General features: G+C 43.4%; 1 protein-coding gene across 8 annotated transcripts in view; it reads right to left on the reverse strand.

Annotated features, from left to right (window-relative positions):
* LOC132207874 (uncharacterized) overlaps window positions 1–25648 on the reverse strand; it is a 148200-nt gene that overhangs the window by 12792 nt on the left and 109760 nt on the right. For 3 of the 8 annotated variants that reach the window (XR_009443943.1, XR_009443944.1, XM_059643715.1), the window contains exons 4-5: window positions 17946–18103; window positions 204–310 (exon numbers count right to left, since the gene is read on the reverse strand). Coding sequence is in view for 1 of the 8 variants with exons in the window: in XM_059643719.1 (XP_059499702.1) it covers window positions 204–310; window positions 1754–1885 (239 nt within the window). In the remaining 7 variants the exon portion in view is untranslated. Of the gene's footprint in view, window positions 1–203; window positions 311–1753; window positions 2091–17945; window positions 18104–22330; window positions 22417–25648 lie in introns of those variants that run through there. The other 5 variants (XM_059643717.1, XM_059643714.1, XM_059643718.1 and 2 more) reach the window with 4 other exon arrangements.

The following is a 25648-nucleotide window of genomic DNA, read 5'->3' on the forward strand; positions in this document are numbered from 1 at the left end:
GTTCCCACAACAAACAATTCTAAGTAACTGTCACAGAATCTTCTGTCATGCGCTGTAACATGTTTCTTTAAATAACATACGAGTCCCTGCATTATTTCTCACTCTCCAGCTTAGCATTACTTTATTTCTAAAATCTTACTCCTCTATAAAGCCAAGTGTTCTGCAGAAAAGTGGTTGTTCCTGCAATAGATTAAGTGGCTGACCTGTTTAAACATGAAGGTGTCAGCGCGGCTCCTCTGGCCCTTCTATGGGCTGAATCCAAAGCAGTTATGATTGTCTCCTCCTTATCCATTAGTTCATGTCTGAGTGCCTGCACGTGAAATTCCATTGAGAAATTATCACCATTTGAAAGCAACACTGTACATTTCCATTTAGTAAATCCAATCAATCAGCACTGTCAAAAAAAAAACACTGATAATTGTATTAGGTTCCAATGAAGTAGTCAATCACTTAAGTTTCTAATATTGAAAGTACATTTAATGCAGAAAGACTAATTACCACCGCAACCTTAAGCATCAGTCAAGCAATGCTGACACAACATGTTAATGCCCATTAGAAGGCCTCTATTTATCAGATATCAGAAGTATTGAAGAGGGAAATTCATCTGATGTGGTCTATATGTTTTTCATATTATGTTCTTCATATTAAACGTGCTAATCTGTGGATGGGGACAAAGGATGAAGATGGGCATATTTACAGAAAAACACCGTGACTGACAAATCACATCACCGGTTGGAAATGAGAATTGAGAGGAAGATACAAAGATGCTTCAAGAGGATTTGGAGTGACTAAGAGAGAGGGCAAAAAAAATTGTTTGATTCACTTTTTTTTTGAGCAGCTCATGCTGGGTTCATCCTCACCTTCACCAGCTCTCACCTGTGGCTCCAAATAGTTACTAGAATCTGACAGAAGCCACATAATTGTAAAAAAAATTTCAATAGTAACGTCAAATGCAGGGAAGGTAAACACTGCATCTCTTACAATTGGTGACTTTATGATTGGTCTATTCTAGCAGGCAAAGGCTGATTCTCCAATACTGGACAGATGAGACCAATCTCAAGGCCAATGGTCACGAGCACAGAACCATGTTGTGGAACATCTGGTTTCCGGGACAATTCACTCTAGATCTCCCAAACATACTGAAGAACTTGCAGCTTCTAATGTTGCTGTTCCAGTTTCAGAAAAACAGAGCTTGATTTTTGTTTTTTCATGAGATAAGACCCCTAACAAACAAAAAAAAATTCTGAAGAGACACAGTTTGTTTCTTGTGATTCAGGCCAGGATTTGTTCACACAACAATGATGGGAAAGTTAGAGGAAAAGTTTCCATATAATGGAATAGGGAATGCTTTTACTGCAAGTGACTATTCAAGCAAAATCTAGTGCTTCACTTAAAAGGGAACTGGGTGAAATATTTACAAGAAAAGAAAATTAAAACAAAGGAAACAAGTAGGGAATTTGGATGAAAAGTCCCCCTTCCTCCATTAGGAGGGTAGCACCAGCACATGCAAGACTAAACTAATCATCCTCAGGGCAAATTTTGTTTTAAATCAATTAGAGAAGGAATATAAATGTGGTTCCATTGTTTATAAAGGGTACGAAGGAAATGCCAAACAATTAAAAGCCTGCTTGTCTTACGTTAGTGGTGGGAAAATTTTAAAATCGATCTGAGAGATCAAATAAACTAACTGAGAAAGGCATGGACTAGTCATGGATAGTCAGCACGGCTTTGTCAAGGTAAGGTCATTACTTACAAATTTAGTTGAATTCTTTAAGAAAGTGGCAAGGAGGATCGATGAGGGTTGCGCAATGAATTTGTCGACATGGATTTTAGCAAAGCAATTGATAACGTCCCACCTGAGAAGTGCAAAAAAGTGAAAGCTCATGGGTCATGGGATACGGAGTAATGTGTTGACTAATCGGCTTAGTGGCAGGAAACAAGGGTAATTGTTCATGGCTGTGCTTATGAACAGAAAGCAATTTCCATTGGTGTTTCACAGGGCTTGATTTTGGGGCCCCTTTAATTTATTTTATAGATGAACGATTCAGACTTGAACATGGGGGGCACAATTGGTAAATTGGCAGACAACTGAAAAATTGGATGTAAGGTGGATAGGACAGAGGATAGCTCCAAGTTCCAAAATGATATTAGATGGGTTGGCGGAGAAGGCAGGAAAGCAACAGATGGAGCACAACTCTGACAAGTGTGATGCATTGCTTTTCATGAGGACATAAAGGGAATACACAATAAATAGGAACATACTGAGAGGGGTAGATGAAGTGGGGGATCTAAGCATGGAAGTGAACAGGTTCCTAAAGGTAGCACTACAGGTCAGTAATGTTCTGATGAAGGCACAGGGAATGCTTTGCCTCATTGGGAAAAGTGTAGATTACCAAAGTAAGGACATCATGATAAAACTGTACAGGATACTGATGATGCCACAACTGGAGTAGTGTGCGCAGTTGTGTTCATCACAATCCAGGAAGTATATAATAACTCTGGAGACAGTGCAGAAAAGATTTACTCAAATATTGCCAAAGCTGGAGAATTGTAAATATGAGGCTGTTTTCCTTGGAACAGAAAAGTCTGAGGGATGACATGATTGAGGTATACAAAACAGTGAAGGGCAGAGATAGGGTAGAGTTAGTGTAGACAGGAGAAAGCTGCTTCCCTTGGCAGAGAATTCAAAAATCAGCAGTTACAGAGTCAAGCTAAGTGGCAGAAGGGTTAGAGGGGATGTGGGAAAATCCGTTTTATGCAGAGGGTGATGGGTGTCAGGAATTTGCTGCCTGAATTGGTGTTGGACTAAGAGATTCTAAACTCTTTTAAGAAGTACCTGGATCTGCACTTTAAGTGCTGCAGGTCCATGTACGTTTGTAACAATTTGGGATTAAAAAAGGCATCAGATGTCTATGGGACAGTATGGACAAAGATGGCTGAATGGCTCCCTTCTGGTTTATATCATTTGTATGGCTCTATGTTGGTCCTGCGCAAGGCCAGCATACATTGGTCACACATTATCACTGTTGCAAAGACACTGAACTAACTTCATGGACCGCAAGTGTTCATCTGGGATAGATACCCTGCACAAGGCTGATAGATAGGGATGGCCAGGATTCTGGCCCAGCATTTGATCTGATTTATTTGATTTATTGCAGTCACACGTACCCAATACAGGTGAACTACCCTTGTTTTTCTAGTGGGAACTGCTGTCAGATGAGTTATTGCAGTGCATTTTGTAGATGGTACACAATGCCCCCATTGTCTATCAGCAGTAGACAAACATCAATGTTGAGGTGATGGAAATGGTGCCAATCAAGCATGGATGGCATCAAGCTTCTTGAGTGTTACTGGAGCTGCGGCATCCAGGCAATCATATTCCATCACACTCCCAACTTTGCCTTGTCAGAGATGGACAAGCTTTGGGGAGAAACGAGAGGAGATACTAACCACATGATTCCCAGATGTGCTCTTGTAGCCACAGTATTTATATGGCTTATCTCATGCAGGTTCAAGTCAGTAGTAACGCCCATGAAGTTGATAACAGAATTTCAGTGTTGAAACTCAACAAAGGAAGATGGTGAGATTCTCTCTTGTTAGAGATGATCATTGCCTGGCACCTCTGTGGTGCAAACATTATTTGGCACTCATCAGTTCAAGCCCGAGTATTATCGACATCTTGCTGTTGATGCTAAACACTGTGCAATTATTAGTAAACATCCCCAAGATTCATCCTTGAGTTGACCATTTTGCCATCCTTCCACTGTGTCCTTCCACTGTGAAACAGTGAATAAATATAACTTAGATACATAAATGGAACTGTCCTGTTCAAAGGTCAAATCCAAAACTTCCAAAATATACAGCTTCTGTCTCACTGAGCTGAACCAGACACTTCATTCTTCCTCCTTGTAACCATGCAGCCAATGCACAGGAAGGGTCATGTGCTGGCTGATTGGTGACCTCAGTGCAATTGTTTCACTTATTTAATTTTGATCAGCAAACAAGCAAGCATACAAGCATCCAAAGTTGGTGTATCATGTGATTTTATGAAGGGAAGGTCATGCCTCAGAAACCTTATTGAGTTCTTTGAGAAGGTGACCAAACAGGTAGATGAGAGTAAACCGTTTGATGTGGTGTATATGGATTTCGGCAAGGTTCGATAAGGTTCCCCACGATAGGCTATTGTACAAAATGTGGAGGAAGGGAATTGTGGGAGATATAGCAGTTTGGATTGGAAATTGGCTTGCTGAAAGAAGACAGAAGGTGGTAGTTGATGGGAAATGTTCATCCTGGAGACCAGTTACTAGTGGTGTACCGCAAGGGTCGGTGTTGGGTCCACTGCTGTTTGTCATTTTTATAAATGACCTGGATGAGGGCGCAGAAGGATGGGTTAGTAAATTTGCAGACGACACAATGGTCGGTGGAGTTGTGGATAGTGATGAAGGATGCTGTAGGTTGCAGAGAGACATAGATAAGCTGCAGAGCTGGGCTGAGAGGTGGCAAATGGAGTTTAATGCAGACAAGTGTGAGGTGATGCACTTTGGTAGGAGTAACCGGAAGGCAAAGTACAGGGCTAATGGTAAGATTCTTAGCAGTGTAGATGGGCAGAGAGATCTCGGTGTCCATATACACAGATCCTTGAAAGTTGCCACCCAGGTTGACAGGGCTGTTAAGAAGGCATACAGTGTTTTAGCTTTTATTAATAGAGGGATCGAGTTCCGGAACCAAGAGGTTATGGTGGAGCTGTACAAAACTCTGGTGTGGCCGCACTTGGAGTATTGCGTACATTTCTGGTCACCGCATTATAAGAAGGATGTGGAAGCTTTGGAAAGGGTGCAGAGGAGATTTACGAGGAGGTTGCGTGGTATGGAGGGAAGGTCTTACGAGGAAAGGCTGAGGGACTTGAGGCTGTTTTCATTAGAGAGAAGAAGGTTGAGAGGTGACTTAATTGAAACATATCAAATAATCAGAGGGTTAGATAGGGTGGATAGGGAGAGCCTTTTTCCTAGGATGGTGACAGCGAGCACGAGGGGGCACAGCTTTAAATTGAGGGGTGAAAGATATAGGACAGATGTCAGAGGTAGTTTCTTCACTCAGAGAGTAGTAAGGGAATGGAACGCTTTGCCTGCAACGGTGGTAGATTCGCCAACTTTAGGAGCATTTAAGTCGTCATTGGACAAGCATATGGACGCACATGGAATAGTGTAGGTTAGACGGGCTTAAGATCGGTATGACAGGTCGGCACAACATCAAGGTCCGAAGGGCCTGTACTATGCTGTAATGTTCTATAAAAACTCTGTATTGCAAGAAAAGACAAACAAAACATTGTATCGTATTATCCTACATGACAAGGCAAAGGGATCCTTTTATCAAATGGAAAGAAAGAATAGATATAATGTTGCAAAGATTAATCACAAGCCAGAGGATCGAGAAATTCTTAAAAGGCAGAAAACAACCAAAAAAAGAAGGGGATTAGGTAAACTTTGAGGATGGACTTGCAAATAATATCAGGACAGGCAACTGGAACTTTGTTAAATATATAGAAAGGAGGACAGGCCAAAGTTAATACAAGCCCCTAAGAGAATGAGGTTGGAGAAATAATATTGGGGAACCAGGAAATGGCTGAAGAGTTAAATAAATTCTTTGCATGAGTCCTCAAGGCCTACTGGTATTATCATTAACCTATTAATCCAGAAACCCAGAAAATGTTCTGGGGACCTGGGTTCGATGGTGGAAGTTTAATTTTAAAAAGAAGTCTGGACTTAAGAATCTACCGATCACCATGAATCCATTGTCACTAATGTCCTTCAAGGGAGGAAATCTGCCAACCTCACCTGGTCTGGCCCACATATGACTCCAGACCACAGCAATGAGCTTGACTCTCAACTGCCCTCTAAAATGGCCTCGCAAGCCACTCAGTTGGACCAACCACTACTTAGACTCAAAGAAATGAAACTGGATAAATCACACAGCATTGACCTAGGCACCAGAAAAGACAATGGCAGAAACTGCCCTGTCGACCATGCAAAGTCCTCCTCACTAACATCTGGGGGTTAGTGCCAAAATTGGGAGAACTGTCTCACAGATTAGTTAATCAACAGTCTGACACAGTCATAATATCTTTCACACAATGTCCCAGACTCCACCATCACCATCCCTGGATATGTCCTCTCTCACCGGCAGGACAGACCCAGCAGAGGTGGTGGCACAGTGGTGTACAGTCAGGACAGTGTTGCTCTAGGAGGCCTCAGCATTGACTCTGGACCCCATGAAGCCTCATGGCTTCAAGTTAAACATGGCCAAGGAAAGCTCTTGCCGATTACCACGTACCGTCCTCCCTCAGCTGCTGAATCAGTACTCTGCAATGTTGAACAACACTTAGAGGAAGCACTGAGGATGGCAAGGGCACAAAATGTATTCTGGGTGGGGGATTTCAATATCCACTGCTAAGAGTAGCTCAGCACCAGTGCTACTGATCGAGCTGGTCAGATCCTAAAGGACACAGCTGCCAGACTGGGTTTGCGGCACGTGGTGAGGGAGCCAACAAGAGGGAAAAACATACTTGACCTCATCCTTACTAATCTGCCAGCTGCAGTTGCATCTGTCCATGTCAGTATCAGTAAGAGTGACTATCGCACAGTCCTTGTGGAACAACGTCCCGCCATCACATTGAGAACAACCTCCATCATGTGTGTGGCACTATCACTGCAGTAAATGGGACAGACTTCACATAGATCTAGCAACTCAAGGCTGGGCATCCATGAGGTGCTGTGGGCCATCAACAGCAGCAGAATTGAACTCTAGCACAATCTACAACCTTCGCGGCTCAGTATGTCCCTCACTCAACCGTTACCATCAATCCTGGTTTAATGGAGAGTGCAGGAGGGCATGCCAGGAGCAGCACCAGGCTTACCTGAAGATGAGGAATCAACTTGGTGAAGCCACCAAACAGGACTACTTGCATGCCAAATAGCGAAAGCAGCAAGTGATAGGCAGAGCTAATCAATCTCACCATGGATCTGATCTAAGTTCTGCAGCCCTGCCACATCCAGTCATGAATGGCAATGGACAATTAAACAACTCACTGGAGGAGGAGGAGGCACCACAAATGTCCCCATCCTCAACGATGGAAGAACCAAGCACATCAGTGCAAAACATGAGGCTGAAGCATTTGCAGAAATCTTTAGCCACAAGCGCTGAATGGGTGATCAAACTCGGCCTCCTCCAGTGATCCCCACTATTGCAGATACCAGTCTTCTGTCAATTCAATTCACTCCATGTGATATCAAGAAACGGTTAGGGACACTGGATACTGCAAAGGCTATGGGTCCTGGCAACATTCCAGCAACAGTACTGAAGATTTGTGCTCCAGAACTTGCTGCTGCCCGAGCCAAGCTGTTCTAGTTTGTTTCAACACTGGTATCTACCTGACAATGTAGAAAATTGCCCAAGTATGCCCTGTACGGAAAAAGCAGGACAAAACCAGGCCAGCCAATTACTGCTCCATTAGTCTACTCTCAATCATCAGTAAAGTGATGGAAGGTGTCATCAACAGTGCTATCAGGCAGCACCTGCTCAGAAATAACCTACTCAGTTACGCCCAGTTTGGGTTCTGCCGTGGCCACTCAGCTCCTGACCCCATCACAGCCTTGGTTCAAACGTGGACAAAAGAGCTGAATTCCAGAGCTGAAGTGAGAGCGACAACCCTTCACATCAAGGCTGCATCTGACCGAGTGTGGCATCAAGGTGCCCCAGCAAAATGGGAATCAATGAGTTTCACAGGCAAACTCACCGGTGGTTGGAGTTATACCTGACACATGGGAAGGTGGTTGTGGTTGCTGGCAGTCAATCATTTCAGCTCCAGAAGATCTCTGCAGGAGTTCCTCAGGGTAGTGTCCTCGGCCCAACCATCTTCGGCTACTTCATCAATGACCTTCCCGCCATCATAAGGTCAGAAGTGGGGATGTTCGCTGATGTTTGCACAATGTTCAGCACCATTTGACTTCTCAGACACTGAAGCAGTCCAAGTTCACGTGCAACAAGATCCGGACAATATCCAGGCTTGGGCTGACAAGTGCCAAGTGACATTTGCGCCACACAAATGCCAGGCTCTGACCATCTCTTGACATTCAAGAGTGTTACCATCAATGAATCCCTCACTCTCAGCTGGGCGTTACCATTGACCAGAAACTCAACTGGTCATCACATTAAGATAGTGGCCACATGAGGAGGCCAGATGCTGGGAATATCACATCAAATAACTCACCCCCTGACTCCTCAAAGCCTGTCCGCCATCTAAAAGGCACAAGTCAGGAGTGCGATGGAACACTCCCCACTTGCCTGGATGAGTGCAGCTCCATCAACACTCAAGAAGCTTGACACCATCCAGGACAAAGCAGCCAGTACAACATCTACAAGTATCCACTCCCTCCATCTGCAATGCTCAGTAGCAGCGGTGGGTACTAACTACAAGATGCACTGCAAAAATTCACCAATGCTCCTCAGACAGCACCTTCTAAACCCAAGACCACTTCCATCCAGAAGGACAAGGGCAGCAGACATATGGGAACACCACCGCCTCCAAGTCCCTCACCATCTTGACTTGGAAATACATTGCCATTCCTTCCCCTCAAAATCCCGGAATTCCCTCCCTAATAGCGCTGTGGGTCAACCCACAGCAGGAAGAATGCAGTGGTTCAAGAAGGCAGCTCACCATCACCTTCTCAAGAGGCAACTCAGGATGGGCAAGAAATACTGGCCAGGCAGTGACACACATGTCCCACAAATGAATACAGTCACAGTAAAAGACACTGACAGTGTTCCAAAATTCCTGCATAATCAAAGGGCAAATGATAGGACAGGATATAAAACAGCAACTATCCCTAAAGAAAAGATATGAGGGAAACTAACTGGGTTAAAGACCATTAGGTCCCCTGGGCCCGAAGTGCTGCATCCTAGGATATTAAAAGTAATAGCTATAGTGATAGTTGATGCACTGATCACAATCTCTCCAGTATCCTTGGCTTTTCAAAAAGTCCCAGTGCCCCACAGGGCAGTATGGTGGCTCAGTGAGTAGCATGCTGTTTCACAGTGGCAGGGACCTGGATTCAATCCCATCCACAGGTGATTTTCTGTGAGGAATCTGCACCTTATCCCCGTGTCTGTGTGGGTTTCTTCGAGCTGCTCCGGTCTCTTCCCACAATCCAAACATGCACAGATTAGGTGGATTAGCCATGGGAAATGCAAGGTTGCAGGGGCTGGGCAGCTGGTTGAATCTGGGTGCCATGCTCTTCCGAGAGTCAGTTTGGACACAATGGGCCAAGTGGCCTGCTCTCATGCTGCAGGGATGCTATGACTAGTACCTTTATTTTAGAAAGGAAAGGAGACAAAAAAGATAACTACTGGCCAGTTAGCTTAATGTCTGTTATTGGAAAATGCAAGAGCCTATCAGAAAAGATGTAATTGCAGAGCACTTAAAATACGTAATACAATCACAGTCACTACGGCTTGATAAACAGGAAATTGTGCATGACAGATTTATAAGAATTCCATGAGGAGATTACAAGTAGTACAAATAAAAGGGTGTGACATTCAAAAAGGTATTTGTAAAAATAATCACACTTCAAGCAGATAAGACTTTTAATAAGACCACATAGTTTTGGGGAAATATATTAACATGGATAGGGGATTGACCAAATAATAGAGAACAGACATTTGGTACAGGGGGAGTCATTTCCAGGTTGGCAAGCTGTAAAAAGTGAACTGCCATACGGATCAATGCCACGGCCATTCTTGTTGCGAATAAATATTAATGACATAGTGATGAAAGTGAATGTACTATTACCGAGCTTACAGAAAACACAAAAATAGGTATGGAAGACAAGTGATGAGACTGCCAGACTGCCTGCAGAGGGATGTACAAAAGTTAAGATGCTCAGACTGGAGTATTTTTAACAGTATGGGAATGAAACGCTATAGGGAAACGGCAGGAAAGTGGTATCGAGGAATATCAGTATTTTATGATCTCATTGAGTGGCAGACTCAATGGACTGAATAGCCTTCTGCTCATTCATCATATTTCAAGAGTAAAACCTAGAGTCAATGAAATTCTAATTGAATTAAATATGGAAAATCAGCAAGGACATGTTACATTGCTTCACCCAAAGTCAAAGTACAAAAGCAGATTCCACAAAAGCACAGATAGCACATTCTTTGAGATGCCTCTTACTTCCAGACCAAAACGTTGCAACAAAAACTCACTAATGTAGAACCAAGAATACAAATATTCATGCAGCTACTTTCATGATGTGAAATGTCAATGTGATCTGTCACCCGCCAGTGACACAATAAGCAATGCTGCAGTAAGGTCAAGACAGACAATTAGGATGATTATTATTGATCAGTTTGGGTATTCAGAGACAGTGAGGGGGTTCTCAGACAATGTTGAAGCTCAAAGCACTTACAATCTGGGATTATGGTTTCCCTCCAGCACTACATTACAAAAGAAGAAGAAATGCTGAGAAATCAAAGGTCGAAAAACATGGCATACGTTTTAGGCAACACAGGAAGAAACCAGAGTGTGTCCAAATTCTGTGACAGAATATAATTTTCATACAACGCTTTCCTTAACATTTGGAAATGAGAAAGTATCTTTCATCAATGTTGTGTATATGGCTGCATTATTTTCTCTCAAACTGTGTTCTGTCATTGCTGTGAACAAAACAAAAAGTGTTCTGGAGAGATAGCAGGAACTGCACATGCTGGAGAATCGGAGTTAACGAGGTGTACAACTGGATGAACACAGCAGGCCAAGCAGCATCAGAGGAGTAGGAAAGCTGACGTTTCGGGCCTAGACCCTTCTTCAGAAACATCAGCTTTCCTACTCCTCTGATGCTGCTTGTCCTGCTGTGTCCATCCAGCTCTCCACCTTGTTGTCTCAGAAACAGTGTTACAGTGATTAGTATGAGTCCTAGCTCTGACCAACTTTTTGAGCGAAAGGTTGAATATTCATCATTCTAGTTCTTGTACTCATTTTGCAGGACCTAAATGCCACAGCACAGTGGCTGAGTGGTTAGCACCACTGCCTTACAGTGACAGGGCCCCAGGATCGATTCCAGTTGTGGACAACTGTCTGTGTGGAGTTTGCGCATTCTCCCCATGACTGTTTGAGTTTCCTCCAGTTACTCCCATTTCTTCCCACACTCTAAAAGATATTGCTGCTACGGGATTGTACGACATAATAAATGTGTTAGTGAGAATGGGGGGAAAAGAGTCCCTTAAGACACAAGGGTAGCCTTGGAGAAAGTCTCAAGGGCAACAAGGTGGTGCAGTGGTTGGCACTACTGCCTCACAGTACCAGGGACCTGGGCTCAATTCCACCCTTGGGTGACTCTTCGTTTACACATTCTCCCCATGTCTGTGAGGGTTTTCGCTAGGTGCTCCAGTTTCCTACCACAGTCCAAAGATGTGCAAATTAGGTGGATTGACCACACTAAATTGTCCATAGCTACCAGGTTTGTTAGCCTTGCAGGGGTAGGTGTGGACCTGTTGGGCTGAATGTTTCTACACTGTAGGGATTCAGTGAACCCTCTTTCTACCGATGTCGTTGGCAGCAATGTGCACAATGAGCTATGTAGGAATCCTGCTCATTGACTGCAGCTCCACATTCAACACTATTATCCCCTCCAGACTGATCTCAAAACTCTATGACCTAGGTTTCTGCTCTGCCCTCTGCTACTGGATCCTTAACTTTCTGACCCAAAACCACAGTGAAGATAGGTAACTGCCCCTCCTCCACAATAACACGAGTGCCCTCTAAGGATGTTTCCTCAGCCCCCTACTGCACTCCTTGTGCACCCATGACTGTGTTGCCAAATTCCAAATTAACGCCATCTGCAAGTTAACTGACGACACCACTGCAGTGGGATGGATATCTAACAATGAATCAAAATACAGAAGGGAGGCAAAGGGTTTGGTGACGTGGTGCAGAGAACAACCTCTCTCTCGATGTCGGCAAAACTAAAGAACTGATCACTGATTTCAAAAGACAGGAGGAGAACACGCCCTGATGTATATCAATGGAACTGAGGTTGAGAGGGTGGAGCGTGTCAAGTTCCCCGGTATGACGATAATCAACAACGCGTCCTGGACTTTCCACGAAAATACGTTGGTCAAGGCGGCACAACAATGCCTCTCCTTCCTCGGGCGGCTCAGGAAATTTGGCCTGACCAATTTCTACAGATGCACCATGAAAAGCACATTGTCCAAGTGTATAATGGCCTGGTATGGCAACTATTCTGCCCAGGACTGTGAGAAACTACAGAAGCGGGTGTGCACAGCCCAGATCATCACGGAAGCCAACCTCTCATCCAAGGACTCCATTTATATGGCTCACTGCTGCGGAAAGGTAGCCAGCATCACCAAAGACCCATCGCACCTACGTAATGATCTCCTACATCCTCTTCCATCAGGCACCAGGTACAGAAGCCTGAACACACGCACACCAACAGTTTTAGGAACAGCTTCTTCCCAGTTGTTATCAGACTGATAAATAGACTCTCTAGCCTGAAATAACGCTGATCTTGCTAACATTGATCTCACTGAGCGCATGCTCTGTTCAATGTAACCTGCATGCCTCTGTCATTTTCATCTGTATATCCTTCGCTTACTATGATCTGCCTGTACCACTCATAAATAAAGATTTTCACTCTACTTTGGTACACGTGACAATAAATCAATCAATTAGTCAACAACCTTAATACAAGTTTGAGGAACAAGACTTCATCATCTGTCTTGTCACTTTCTAGCCTTCTGGTCCAATATTAAGTTCAACCAATTTAGATCAGAACCTACGCTTCCATCTTGCTCCTGTATCCCTTTTTGCATTCAGATGCCTATGTAGCTATTCACACCTCTTCTGGACACAACCTTTGATTTTTTTTAAAAAAATTACCATTGTGTTACCAAGCTTTTGCAAAAAATAATGTTTCGTAACATAATTTCTTCAACCCTCCACCTCATCACAAGCATTCCCTTGAGAATTTTTGGGAGTTTTCCGACCTCCTGTCTACCAGCCGGAAATACCTTACATTTGTGTCTTTCATTTCAGAGAGACTTTTATTACCAAAGCAGTTTTGTCTTACACCCAATGGAACAAACGCAAGAACATGATATTTCAAACAATTGGAATAATTTATACGAGAAGAAAAACATGTCGTGTGGTTGACAAGTCCACTCTTGTGGACTGAATGAGGGTGTACCGCAGGATAATCACCTAATCAATGTATCATTTCCCCTTTGCAGAGAAAACACTGGAAAAATTGAATATACCTGTATGTTTGAACAGATGAAGTACGGGTAAATCGCTGTTTCACTTTACAAGTGTATTTGGGACCTTGCTTGGTGACTGAGGAGTGGACTACAGAGGGAATGGTCACTTTGGAATGCTGAAAGGGGATACTGGTGAAGATGCTGGAAGATAATCTGCTGAACGCAGAGGTTGATGGAGGGACAAGCTGAGAATAAGGAGAATTTATGATTCTGGGATAGGTGGAATGGATGAGGGCCGAATTTTGTGAAATGGATCAAAGTGAAAGTTCTGCGAACCATGTTGGGGTCCTTGGTTGTGGAAAAGAGAAAGCATCTCACACGTGCCGGTGCGGTGTGCTCTGCTCATTACAAACAAGCAGTTTTCAGTCGGCCAATCATTATCATATATGACCTATATGTCTGGCATAATACTGGCTGCAAATTTCATAGACAATGTTGGTCAATGCAATGAGGATTATTTTTGGACTGACAACAGCATACTGCTAGGGGAAAATACCATTCACATAACCACTATACAGCAGCAGCATGAATTACTTGCTTAAGCTCAAACTTTTGAGAAGCTTTGGTTTTCCATGGCAATTTGAGGTAGACCAGGCACTTTTCAGTTCTAAAATTTGAACCATTTGACAATGCACAGTATACACATCAGTCATCTACTTGTGATATCCATTATAGAACATAGAACAATACGGCACAGAACAGGCCCTTCGGCCCTTGACGTTGCGCCGACCTGTGAACTAATCTAAGCCCCTCCCCTGACACAATCCCATCATTATCCATATGCTTATCCAAGGACTGTTGAAATGCCCCTAATGTGGCTGAGTTAACTACTTTGGCATGCGGGGCATTCCACGCCCATAGCACTCTCTGAGTAAAGAACCTGCCTCTGACATCTGTCTTAAATCTATCACCCCTCAATTTGTAGCTATGCCCCCTTGTACAAGCTGAAATCATCATCCTCTGAAAAAGACTCTCACTGTCCACAATATCTAATTTTCTGATCATCTTATATGTCTCTATTAAATCCCCCCTTTTCTCCAATGAGAACAAACCCAAGTCTCTCAGCCTTTCTTCATAGGGCCTGTGCTCCAGACCAGGCGGCATCCTGGTAAATCTCCTCTGCACCTTTTCCAATGCTTCAACATCCTTCCTGTCATGGGGCGACCAGAACTGCACGCAATATTCCAAATGAGGCTGCACTAGCATTTTGTACAGTTGGAGCATGACATCATGGCTCCGGAAGTCAATCCCTATAAATCCCGTGACTGTACAAAACGCTAGTCGAGTAGCCTGTATCTCAGTATTCTCCTCGACAACATTGTTGTTTTCCAGAGTGAATACTGTCAAAAAATATTCAATTAGTGCTTCCCCTATCTCCTCTGACTCCACACACAACTTCCCACTACTGTCCTTGATTGGCCCTCATCTTACTCTCGTCATTCTTTTATCTTTTATCTTATTTATCTTCATCATGTACTTTATGAACAATACCACACATCCCCACATCACTTTAAACCTTTGGAACCTTAACAAGTTGTAGATATCTCCAATTAGCTCACTTCTTCGCTTGAAGCAGAGCAAGGACTAAGTCCTGCACGGTGAAAATGTTAGAAACAACAATGAGCACTGTCCTGCCGAGCCTTACCTAACTTCGTTACTGACCAAACTACCAGCACCCAGTTCAAAGTTGCACAATTGCTCAAGCTTTGCATTTCAGAGAGTGACTATTGTAAACATGGAAGCTAGGAGGAGGGAGGAGGCCAAATGGCTCTTTGAGCCTGCTCCACCATTCTTCATGATCATGACTGATCATCCAACTCAACAGCCTAATCCTGCTTTCTCTCCATAACACTTGATCCCATTCACCCCAAGTGTTGTATCTAGCCATATCTTGAATACGTTCAATGTTTTGACATGAACTGCTTGCTTTGGTAATGATTTCCACGGACTCACCATTCTTTGGGTGAAGAAATACCTCCGAAATCGTCTATCCTGAATCCTCATACTGTGAGCCCTGGTTCTGGACACACCCACCACTGGGAACTGCATCTATCCTGTCCAGTCCTGTTCGAATTTTATAAGTCACCTCATTCATTTGAATTCCAGCGAGAACAATCCTAACCGAGTCAATCTCTGATCATACATCGGACCTGCCATTCCGGGAAACAGGCTGATAAACATGCGCTGCACTGATAAACTATGAGAGCAACAGCATCCTTCCGCAGAAAAGGAGCACAAAACTGCACACACTATTTTAGGTGCGGCTTCACCAAGGTGCTGCGTAACTGCAACACCACATTCCGGCTTCTGTACTCGAAACCTCTCGGAACGAAGGCCAACAGACCATTTCAGAGATGGGAGGAACTGCCAATGCTCGAGAATCTGAGATAACAAGGTGTGAAGCCGGATGAACACAGCTGGCCAAGCGGTATCAGAGGAGCAGGAAAGATGACGTTTCGGGTTTGGGCCCTTTTTCAGAAATGGGGGAGGGGAACGGGATTCTGAAATAAATAAAGAGAGAAGGGGAGGTGGATAGAAGATGGATAGAGGAGAAGATAGGTGGAGACAGATCAAAGAGGCGGTGCTGGAGCCAGTAAAGGTGAGTGTTGTTGGGGAGTTATGATGGAGGTTCATCAGTCAAGGGAAGACAGACAGGTCAAGGAGGAGGGGATGATGCTGGTAGGTAGGAGGTGGGGTGGAGATTAGGGTGAGAGTTCGGGTTAGGGTTACACCCTAACCCCACCCCACCTCCTACCTACCAGCGTCAGCCCTGCCTCCTTGACCTGTCTGTCTTCCCTTGACTGGTCAACCCCCTTCCTAACATTTGTCTTTACCAGTCTCTTTCTCTTCACGTATCTATAGAAACTCTGTGTCAGTCTTTATGTTCCCTGTATGCTTACTTTACTGCATTTACCCCTTCTTAATCAATCCCTTGGTCCTTCTTTGCTAAATTCTACTATGCTGCCAATCCTCAAATGTTGTTTCCATGGATCAGATACTATCGCTAATTGCCTTTGTTAAGTCATGGATTGGTCCTCTTACCCATTTTGCTTTCATGCCAGACAGGAATAAACAGAGATAATGGGAACTGCAGATGCTGGAGATTCCAAGATAATAAAATGTGAGGCTGGATGAACACAGCAGGCCAAGCAGCATCTCAGGAGCACAAAAGCTGACGTTTCGGGCCTATAAACAGTTGTTGCAGTCCGCCCACGTGCTCCTTAAATGTTTGCCATTGCCTATCCACTGTCATCCCTTTAAGCAACTCTTTGTGATCTATCAAGGCTAATTTCATGCCTCATATCTTCAGCTTTCATTATTAAGATGCAGCACCCTGGTCTCCAAATCAACTCTCACACTCTCCATCTTGATTGAAAAAATTCTATCATGTTGCGGCCACTCATCTCGAAGAAATCTTGCACAGCTAGATTGGCAATGATTCCCTTTCTCATTACACAGCACCCAGTCTTAGATGCACTGCTTTCCAGTTGGTTCCTCAACATATTGCTCAAGAAAACCATCCCGTATCCATTCCAGGTCTGTTCTAGTTCTGTTATAAACTAGTAGAGCTCTCAACAATAAATTAGAAGGTTATGGCTTCAAGCTGTAATTTATATTTAAGCATAATTTTTAGGGTAATACTTCAATGAAGTACTGAGGAATTTGGATTGTCGGAGATGCCAGCATTCAGAAGAGGCATTAACTTGAGGCTCCACCTGCTGTTAAGAGCTCAGATCAACTGAAGTCGTGACACACTTTGCCTGGGTAATAAATTCTAGTGACAAACCAGTCCATATCAATAGTGCAAGATAACAAAGTGTGGAGCTGGATGAACACAGCAGGCCAAGCAGCATCTCAGGAGCACAAAAGCTGACGTTTCGGGCCTAGACCCTTCATCAGAGAGGGGCATGGGGAGAGGGAACTGGAATAAATAAGGAGAGAGGGGGAGGCGGACCGAAGATGGATAAAAAAGAAGATAGGTAGACAGGAGTGTACAGGTGGGGAGGTAGGGAGGGGATAGGTCAGTCCAGGGAAGACAGACAGGTCAAGGAGGTGGGATGAGGTTAGTAGGTAGGAAAAGGAGGTGCAGCTTGAGATGGGAGGAAGGGATGGGTGGGAGGAAGAACAAGTTAGGGAAGCAGAAACAGGCTGGGCTGGTTTTGAGATGCAGTGGGGGGAGGGGAAGAACTGGGCTGGTTTTGGGATGCAGTGGGGGAAGGGGAGATTTTGAAGCTTGTGAAGTCCACATGGATACCATTGGGCTGCAGGGTTTCCAAGCGGAATATGAGTTGCTGTTCCAGCAACCTTCGGGTGGCATCATTGTGGCACTGCAGGAGGCCCATGATGGACATGTCGTCTGAGGAATGAGAGGGGTAGTTGAAATGGTTCGCGACTGGGAGGTGCAGTTGTTTGTTGCGAACCAAGCGGAGGTGTTCTGCAAAGTGGTTCCTAAGCCTCTGCTTGGTTTCCCCAATGTAGCGGAGGCCACACCGGGTGCAATGGATACGATATACCACATTGGCAGATGTGCAGGTGAACAAAACGAAAATGAGCTCAAAATTCATACTGGCAAGTAGACCCGCTTGACATTATGAATTGGTGCAGAGCACACTTACATGTTGGAAGCAACTGCGGACACTTGGTTCAATGGTGCTGCCTCGAAATGAAGCTACCTCACCCAGCTGCCGAGGGATCTGGACTGCATCGTGAAGCAAAAGGCTCAGGCTTCGTTGGTCACATAAATCTGTGGGTTCAGCTACTTGTTTGAAGATATCTGCAAAAGTTATCCAGAAGAAAAATACTGACATTCCTAAACTTAAGGGAGGTAGTTGAGAGTTCAATACATCCAATACATCTTCCTCAATTGCCTTGCTTTGTAAATCATCTTAAAACATTATTTTATGATCTTGATTGGCTATTTGCAAACAACTGTGGAAACAAAAACTTCTGTTTGTTTACAACAATGGACAATGTATGTTGTATGATTCTCCAAGGAAGTCATTTTGTCAATTTCTTTCTTGATTGTAAATCTCAAACCTCTCTAATAGCTCCTCGTTCATTTCACAGAGGTAATTTTTGTGTGGACCTGGAAAACATCGGCACCGTCCTCAATGAATATTTTGTGTCAATCTTTACAATGGAAAAGGACACTGCAAGTAAGATATCAGGGCAGAGGACCTCGGAGCATCAGAGGTTAAGAGACAGGGAGATGCAGCTGGTTGAGCAACTTTAAAAGTGGATACATCTACAGGGCGAACTGAAACGTATACCAGTTAGCGAGGGAAGTGAGGGAGGAGATATCTGGGCCCCTGGCAGCAATTTTCAAACCCTTGTCAATCACACGTGAAGTCATGAAGGACTATTAACATTGTCCCACTATTATCAAACGGACAAAGAAACAGACCAGGAAATTAAAGACCAGTCAGAATAATCTCAGCACTGGAGAAGCTACAAAGAGGCATTCTTCGGGGTAGAATGTACTTGCATGAATTAATCAGGGATAGTCAGTATGGATTTGTTAAGATGAGGTCACATTTCAGAAATTTGATCCAAATTTGAGGAGATATTGGAAGATTGATGAACTTCTGCATTTGATGTTGACTTAGTAAAGTCCCCCTTGGCAGACTGATCAAGAAAGCAACAGTCAACGGGATCAAAGGCAAAGAGGCACACTGGAGCCAAAACTGGCTGAGGCAGAGAGCACAGGGTGATTGATGGTAGAGGGATGTCTATTTGACAGGATGTTTGCTTTCAGTGGGGCTGTGCAGGGCTTGCCACAAGGACCCTTGAAGTTTGTCATGTATATTCTTCATTTGGGCTTAAACACAATTTGTATGACCGTGTCACTAGCAAATCACTAATTCAGTGAGGAGGATATCGGTGGAATGGTCATGTAAATAACAGCCATGGAATCAAAGGCAAATTGGCAAATTGGCAAATTGGTTGACAGACAGGAAGAATAAACTTCAGGAGGAGATCAACAGACTGGTCAGCGGGACACAGCAATTGGAACTCAACCAGGAAAAGTGTGAGCTAACGAACTCGGGAGGGCTAACAAGGCAAGGGATCACACTATGAAGGGTGTGATCCTGGAGATTACTGAAAAAACCAAGATGCTGCCTGGGCTGGGGGTTCTCATGGAATCATAGAGTACAGAGGAGGTCCTACAGCCCACTAAGGCTGTACCTCTAAAAATACACTGCGACATATACTAGTCCCATTTTTACACACTAGACCATTCTCAAAAATATTATGACATTACAAGTGCTCATCCAAGTACTTTTCAAAGGTTGTACGGTTTCCTGTTTCAACTTCCCTCCCAGGCAATGCATTCCAGACCTTTACCACACTCTGGATGAAAATGATTTTCCGCAAAGCTCCTCTAAATTTCCCGTCTTTCTCTTTAAAATTGTGCCCTGTTGTTATTGATGCTTTAACTAAGGGGAACAATGGTTTCTACTCAACCTATCTATACCTCTCATAATCTTCTATGCCTCTATCAGGACCTCCACTCACCCCGCCAAACGTTCTCTGCTTCACAGAAAATAATCTGAATTTTTCCAGCCTTTCTTCACAGCTAAAATGCTCCAACACATGCAACATCCTTTTCATTCCCTCCAGTACAATCACATCCTTCCTAATGGGTGGTGACCAAAACTCCACACGTGACTCCAGCTGTGGCCTAACCAAACTTTTAAACAGCTCCAAAGTGACCTCCCCACTCTTACAATCTATGCCACGACTGATAAAGGGAGATGTCCTATATGTCTTTGTAACAACCCTTATTAGCCTGACCTGACCCCTTCAGGAATTTATGAACAAGTACCCCAGGATCCCTTTTCTCCTCTAAGCTTCCCAGTGTCCTGCTATGCATTAGATTTAGATTTAGGTTTTATTATCACATGTATTCAATACAGGGTACAAGAGTACAATGTCACCTCAGACGGTGCCATCTCAGGTACAAAGTACCTCGGTACGAAATTTTAGATGCAGATGTAGAAAATTTATCCATCCTTCTTTACTCAGAGTCGTAGGGGAGTGGAATGCAATGCTGGAGAGGGTAGTGGAGTCAGCCTCATTAGGGGCATTTCATCGGCTATTAGTCAAGCACATGAATGACAGTATAAGGTAGGAGTGGAGGTTAGATAGACCTTAGGATGACGGTAAAAGTTCGGTACAACATCGTGGGCCGAAGGGCCTGTACTGTGCTGTACCGTTCCATGTTCTATGTTAGAAAAATAAATGAATAAGTTAACAAGTTCAGCACGACAGTCTTCTTAATATAACAGTAGAAAAATAAAAACAAAAGTTTAAAAAGTCAAACATTACAGTCCTTTCTGAAGCCACGAGTTTGCAGACACACTGAACGAGGGCTCCACAGTGACGGCTCGTATTCCCCTGTGCTGGGCTCAGGCCCGCCCATCCTTGCCAGTGGACTTCACTGCTGACGGCCGTTGCTGTCCTCCATCGGGCATGACAGGCTTTGCCACATGAAGTACTCTCTTATCTTATTCCTTCTTCAGGCTATATCAATTTGCCACTGACCTGCCCAACTGACCGATGCCAAGAGTGGAGCAGACAAGGGGACCTGGTAAAGGTGTTTAAGATTTTGACGGGCAGAGAAAGGATAACTGGAAGTTGCTTTTTCCATTCGTAGACAGGGGAGGGGAGTTGAGGAGAACCTATTTACCCCAGTGTGGTGGGAGTCCTGAGCTCACTGACTGAAAGTGTGACTGATTCAGAAAGTGTCTGAATATTTAAGCAGTATTTAGATGTTCACTTGTGTTGCCGTAGGCTCCAAGGCTATGGGCCAAACAGTCAAAAAGGAAATCAATGCCATGTGAGTTCAATGTAGACAGATCTTTGTTGAGTAGTGCAGGAACTACAGACCACACGGCCTCCTCCTGTGCAACAAACATCCATGAGTCTATAATTACACAGCTTTTCTTGGAGGCATTTCTCCACTTGACTGATTCTTTGTAAAAGCAAGGCTAACAAAATAAATCCTTTTTATTAAAAGCTTCCATCTCACTGAGAAAGCTTCAGGCCAATTTGATAATCTGCTCTCAAAGATCTGCTCATATTTTGATAGTTGGGACAAATTCTACTGTCAGGGCTGACACAATCCACAACATTCTAAATCAATCAACAATATTCCAGAAAGATGATCATTTGCCTATCCGACCGATTTTAACTGATGCTTTAAAAAAATAGAGAAATAAATCTGGATCTGTCAAAAACTAATCAGTTCTTCCTTTGACCATACCCATACGTACCAGCTTTCAATGAAATATGCCCATTAGTTTGTGAGATACATTGTTGACAAACAGCACAACAAATGGGCAAAAACATAACCTCACACTAAGTGTTACCACTGCTGCAACTGAGCACTTGAGTCATACCACACTTCTGAATATTTTTCCCAGTATTCTAATGATGAAAACATGATTGGGAACAAAAACAGCTGCTAAGGTTAGTGTCTTTGAGAAACAATAGCATCATACATATGTAGCGCATCATTTATCTTGCAGGAATGCACTGTGCAGATTCTGCACAGACCAAGTTATGACTTAACATTCATAGTGGTAATGACTAATTACAGAAATATACTAATACAGCAAACCTTTTGTTAAACAGCACCCGTGGTACCAGGAATGTGCTGAGTAATCAAAAATTCCAGTTGATCAATAGGTGCACACGCACAAAAAAACACACTCAATAATCGGAACATAATGCACAGGATATATGCATCACTGTTCTCCTTCATTTACAGTATAAATAACTTCAGTAATGAAGCAACTTTGCCTTAAATAAAACTTACTGGCAGGGAGCCTTCTCACTTGCACCCTCACCAGACATCACAGAGATTATGAGAATACAGTAAACATCTGGTGTGTAATTTTTGTCAGTTTATTGAGTGTGCTAGTTTGTTAAACAAAGTTTACATACAGTTAAATCTACAGTTTACATGTGTATCAGCAATGATAGATTTAGTACTGACACTTGTATTTTTCCTCTAGATGATCCTTGAAGAGTCACGTCAAGCCAATTTTCAAAGAAAGCACTCTGATTCTTACACTCATACCCCTGGAAAAGGAAGTTGCAGAATGTCATGACTGACTTTACTTATTTGAATACAGCATAACATACATAGAACATCGAACAGTACAGGCCCTTCAGCCCACAATGTTCTGCCGAACTTTTACCCTAAACCTCAGGTCTATCTAACCTCCACCCCTATCTTAAACTACCATCCATATGCCTGTCTAATAGTCACTTAAATGCCCCTAATGAGGACGACTCCGCGACCCACTCGAGCTGAAACAAAGATCTCTTTGAATTGTCATTTGTCAGACATGTATTGAATCAAAAAACAAATTTCTCACTTCCATAGATTTCTACAGCATCTTAATATGATTTGTGAAGATTATACTCCACCCTTTCATTTAATAAATACAACTTTAAACAAAATGCCACTATATAGAACTTGTATGTTGGTATTTGTGCATATGCCATTTCAGTTTGTGTGATCTGTTTCGATGCAACGAGTGATAAACACTTTGATTAAAATGGTTGAGAGCAGTATATGTGAGATTTAATACCATGTTAAATCTATAGATAGTCCATCTGCAGGTAGTTATTCATGAGACTCAACTGACATCATGTCTCAGGGGAGCTTGTGATCTCTGGGTTATGCACTGTTTGACCATTGCCGACTGGTCACTAGTTGAGTGGAAAGAGAACTACTAGCTGCTATCCATTTTCAACAAGTGATCACGATAATCTACCTGCGTTTCAACGTCCCATCAACATTCAAGAATTATTGCTCGAAGAGGCTTCTGTGTAACAAATAGGAGCGGAATCAAGATCAGCCGTGTTGTTTTCCCTATCTGAACAAGCTGCCAACACCATACATAAAGGGACCGTCTTAATCATTCTTATACAATTAACTTTTACAATAGACAACAGGGGCAGGATAAGGCCATTCGGCCCTTCGAGCCAGCACCACCATTCATTATAATCATGGCTGATCATCCACAATCAGTATCCTGTCCCTGCCTTATCTCCATAATACTTGATTCCACTATCTTTAAAAGCTGTACCTATCTCTTCTTGAAAGTGTCCAGAGACTTGCCCTCCACTGCCTTCTGGGGCAGAGCATTCCATATATCCACCACTCTCTGGGTGAAGAAGTTTTTCCTCAACTCTGTTCTAAATGCCCTATCCCTTATTTTTATACTGTGTCCTCTGGTTCTGGACTCAATCATCAGCAGAAACATGGTTCCTGCCTCCAGCGTGTCTAATCCTTTCATAATCTTATACGTCTCAATCAGACCCCTTCTCATCCTTCTAAGCCATGTCCCGGTACAGCTGCAGATGGACCTCTTTGCTCCGATACTCAATTCCTCTTGAAGGCCAGCATGCCATTGGCTTTCTTCACTGCCTGCTGTACCTGCATGCTTGCGTTCATTGACTGATGTACAAGAACACCTGCATCTCGTTGTACTTCCCCTTGACCTAACTTGACTCCATTTCGATAGTAATCTGCCTTCTTGTTCTTGTCACCAAAGTGGATAACCACACATTTATCCACATTAAACAGCATCTGTCATGCATCCGTCCACTCACCTAGCCTGTCGAAGTCACCCTGTATTCTCATAACATCCTCCTCATATTTCACACTGCCACCCAGCTTTGTGTCATTGGCAAATTTGCTAACATTACTTTTCATGCCTTCATCTATATCATTAATGTAGATTGTAAACAGCTGCTGTCCCAGCACCGAACCTTGTGGTACCCCACTGGTCACCACCTGCCATTCTGAAAGGGACCCGTTTATCACTAGTCTTTGCTTCCTGTCAGACAGCCAGTTTACAACCAAAGTCAGTATTTTGCCCACAATACCATGTGCCCGAATTTTGCTCACTAATCTCCTAAGTGGGACTTTATCAAAGGCTTTCTGAAAGTCCAGGTAGACTACATCCACGAGTTTTCCCTCGTCCATTTTCATAGTTACGTTCCCAAAAAATTCCAGAAGATAAGTCAAGCACAATTTCCCCTTCGTAAATCCATGCTGACTCTGACCTATCCTGTTGCTGCTGTCCAAATGAATCGCAATTTAATTTTATAATTCTTTCCCACCACTGACGTCTGGCTAACCGGTCGATAATTTCCATTTTCTCTCTCCCTCCTTTCTTGAAAAGTGAGACAACATTAGCCACCCTCCAATCCGCAGGAACTGATCCTGAATCTAGAGAACATTGGAAAATGATTACCAATGTGTTCACAATTTCTGGAGCCACCTCCTTAAGTACCCTGGGATGCAGACCATCAGGACGTATCAGCCTTCAGACCCAACAGTCTATCCAACACCATTTCTTGCCTAATATAAATATCCTTCAGTTCATCCATTACCCTAGGTCCTTCAGCCACGATTACATCTGGGAGATTGCTTGTGTCTTGCCTAGTGAAGACAGATCCAAAGTACCTATTCAACTCTTCTGCCATTTCCTTGTTCCCATTAAATAAATTCACTCGTTTCTGTCTTCAAGGGCTCAATTTTAGTCTTAACCATTTTTTTTCCACACACCTAAAAAAAACTTTGACTATCCTTCTTTATATTTTTCGCCAGTTTTCCTTCGTACCTCATTTTATTCTCTGCGTATTGCCTTTTTAGTTATCTTCTGTTGCTCTTGAAAAGCTTCCCAGTCCTCCGGCTTCCCGCTAATCTTTGCTCGGTTATACTACTTCTCTTTTATCTTTATAGAGTCCTTAACTTCTCTCGTCAGCCACGGCCATCCCTGCCTCCCCTTAGGATCTTTTTTCCTCCTTGGAATGAACTGATCCTGCATCTTTTGCATTATATCCAGAAATACCTGCCATTGTTGTTTCACTGCCATCCCGGCGAGGGTATTGAACCATTGAACTTTAGCCAGCTCCTCCCTCATAGCTCCCTAGTTCCTACAATACTGACACTTCCAATTCTCCCTTCTCCCTCTCAAATTGCAGATCAAAAATTATTGTATTATGGTCACTACCTCCTCATGGCTCCTTTACTTCGAGGTCCCTGATCAAATCCGGTTGGTTGCACAACACCAGATCCAGAATGGCCTCCTCCCTGGTACGCTCCATACTGACTCTACATCTCCTGATTCTATGACTCCACTCGCAAGGGACTGGAGATTTTATATTTCTTCACATTCATAATTTCATATTTTTTCACTATTTTTATTATTACTTCATTTCATATTTCTTTACTTCTGACTATTTTAAATACAACAGGTTTTCTTATGCTACATCAGTGACGACATTTCAAAGG

Source organism: Stegostoma tigrinum, unplaced genomic scaffold (genome assembly GCF_030684315.1).
Source record: "Stegostoma tigrinum isolate sSteTig4 unplaced genomic scaffold, sSteTig4.hap1 scaffold_192, whole genome shotgun sequence".
Lineage (NCBI taxonomy): Eukaryota > Metazoa > Chordata > Chondrichthyes > Orectolobiformes > Stegostomatidae > Stegostoma > Stegostoma tigrinum.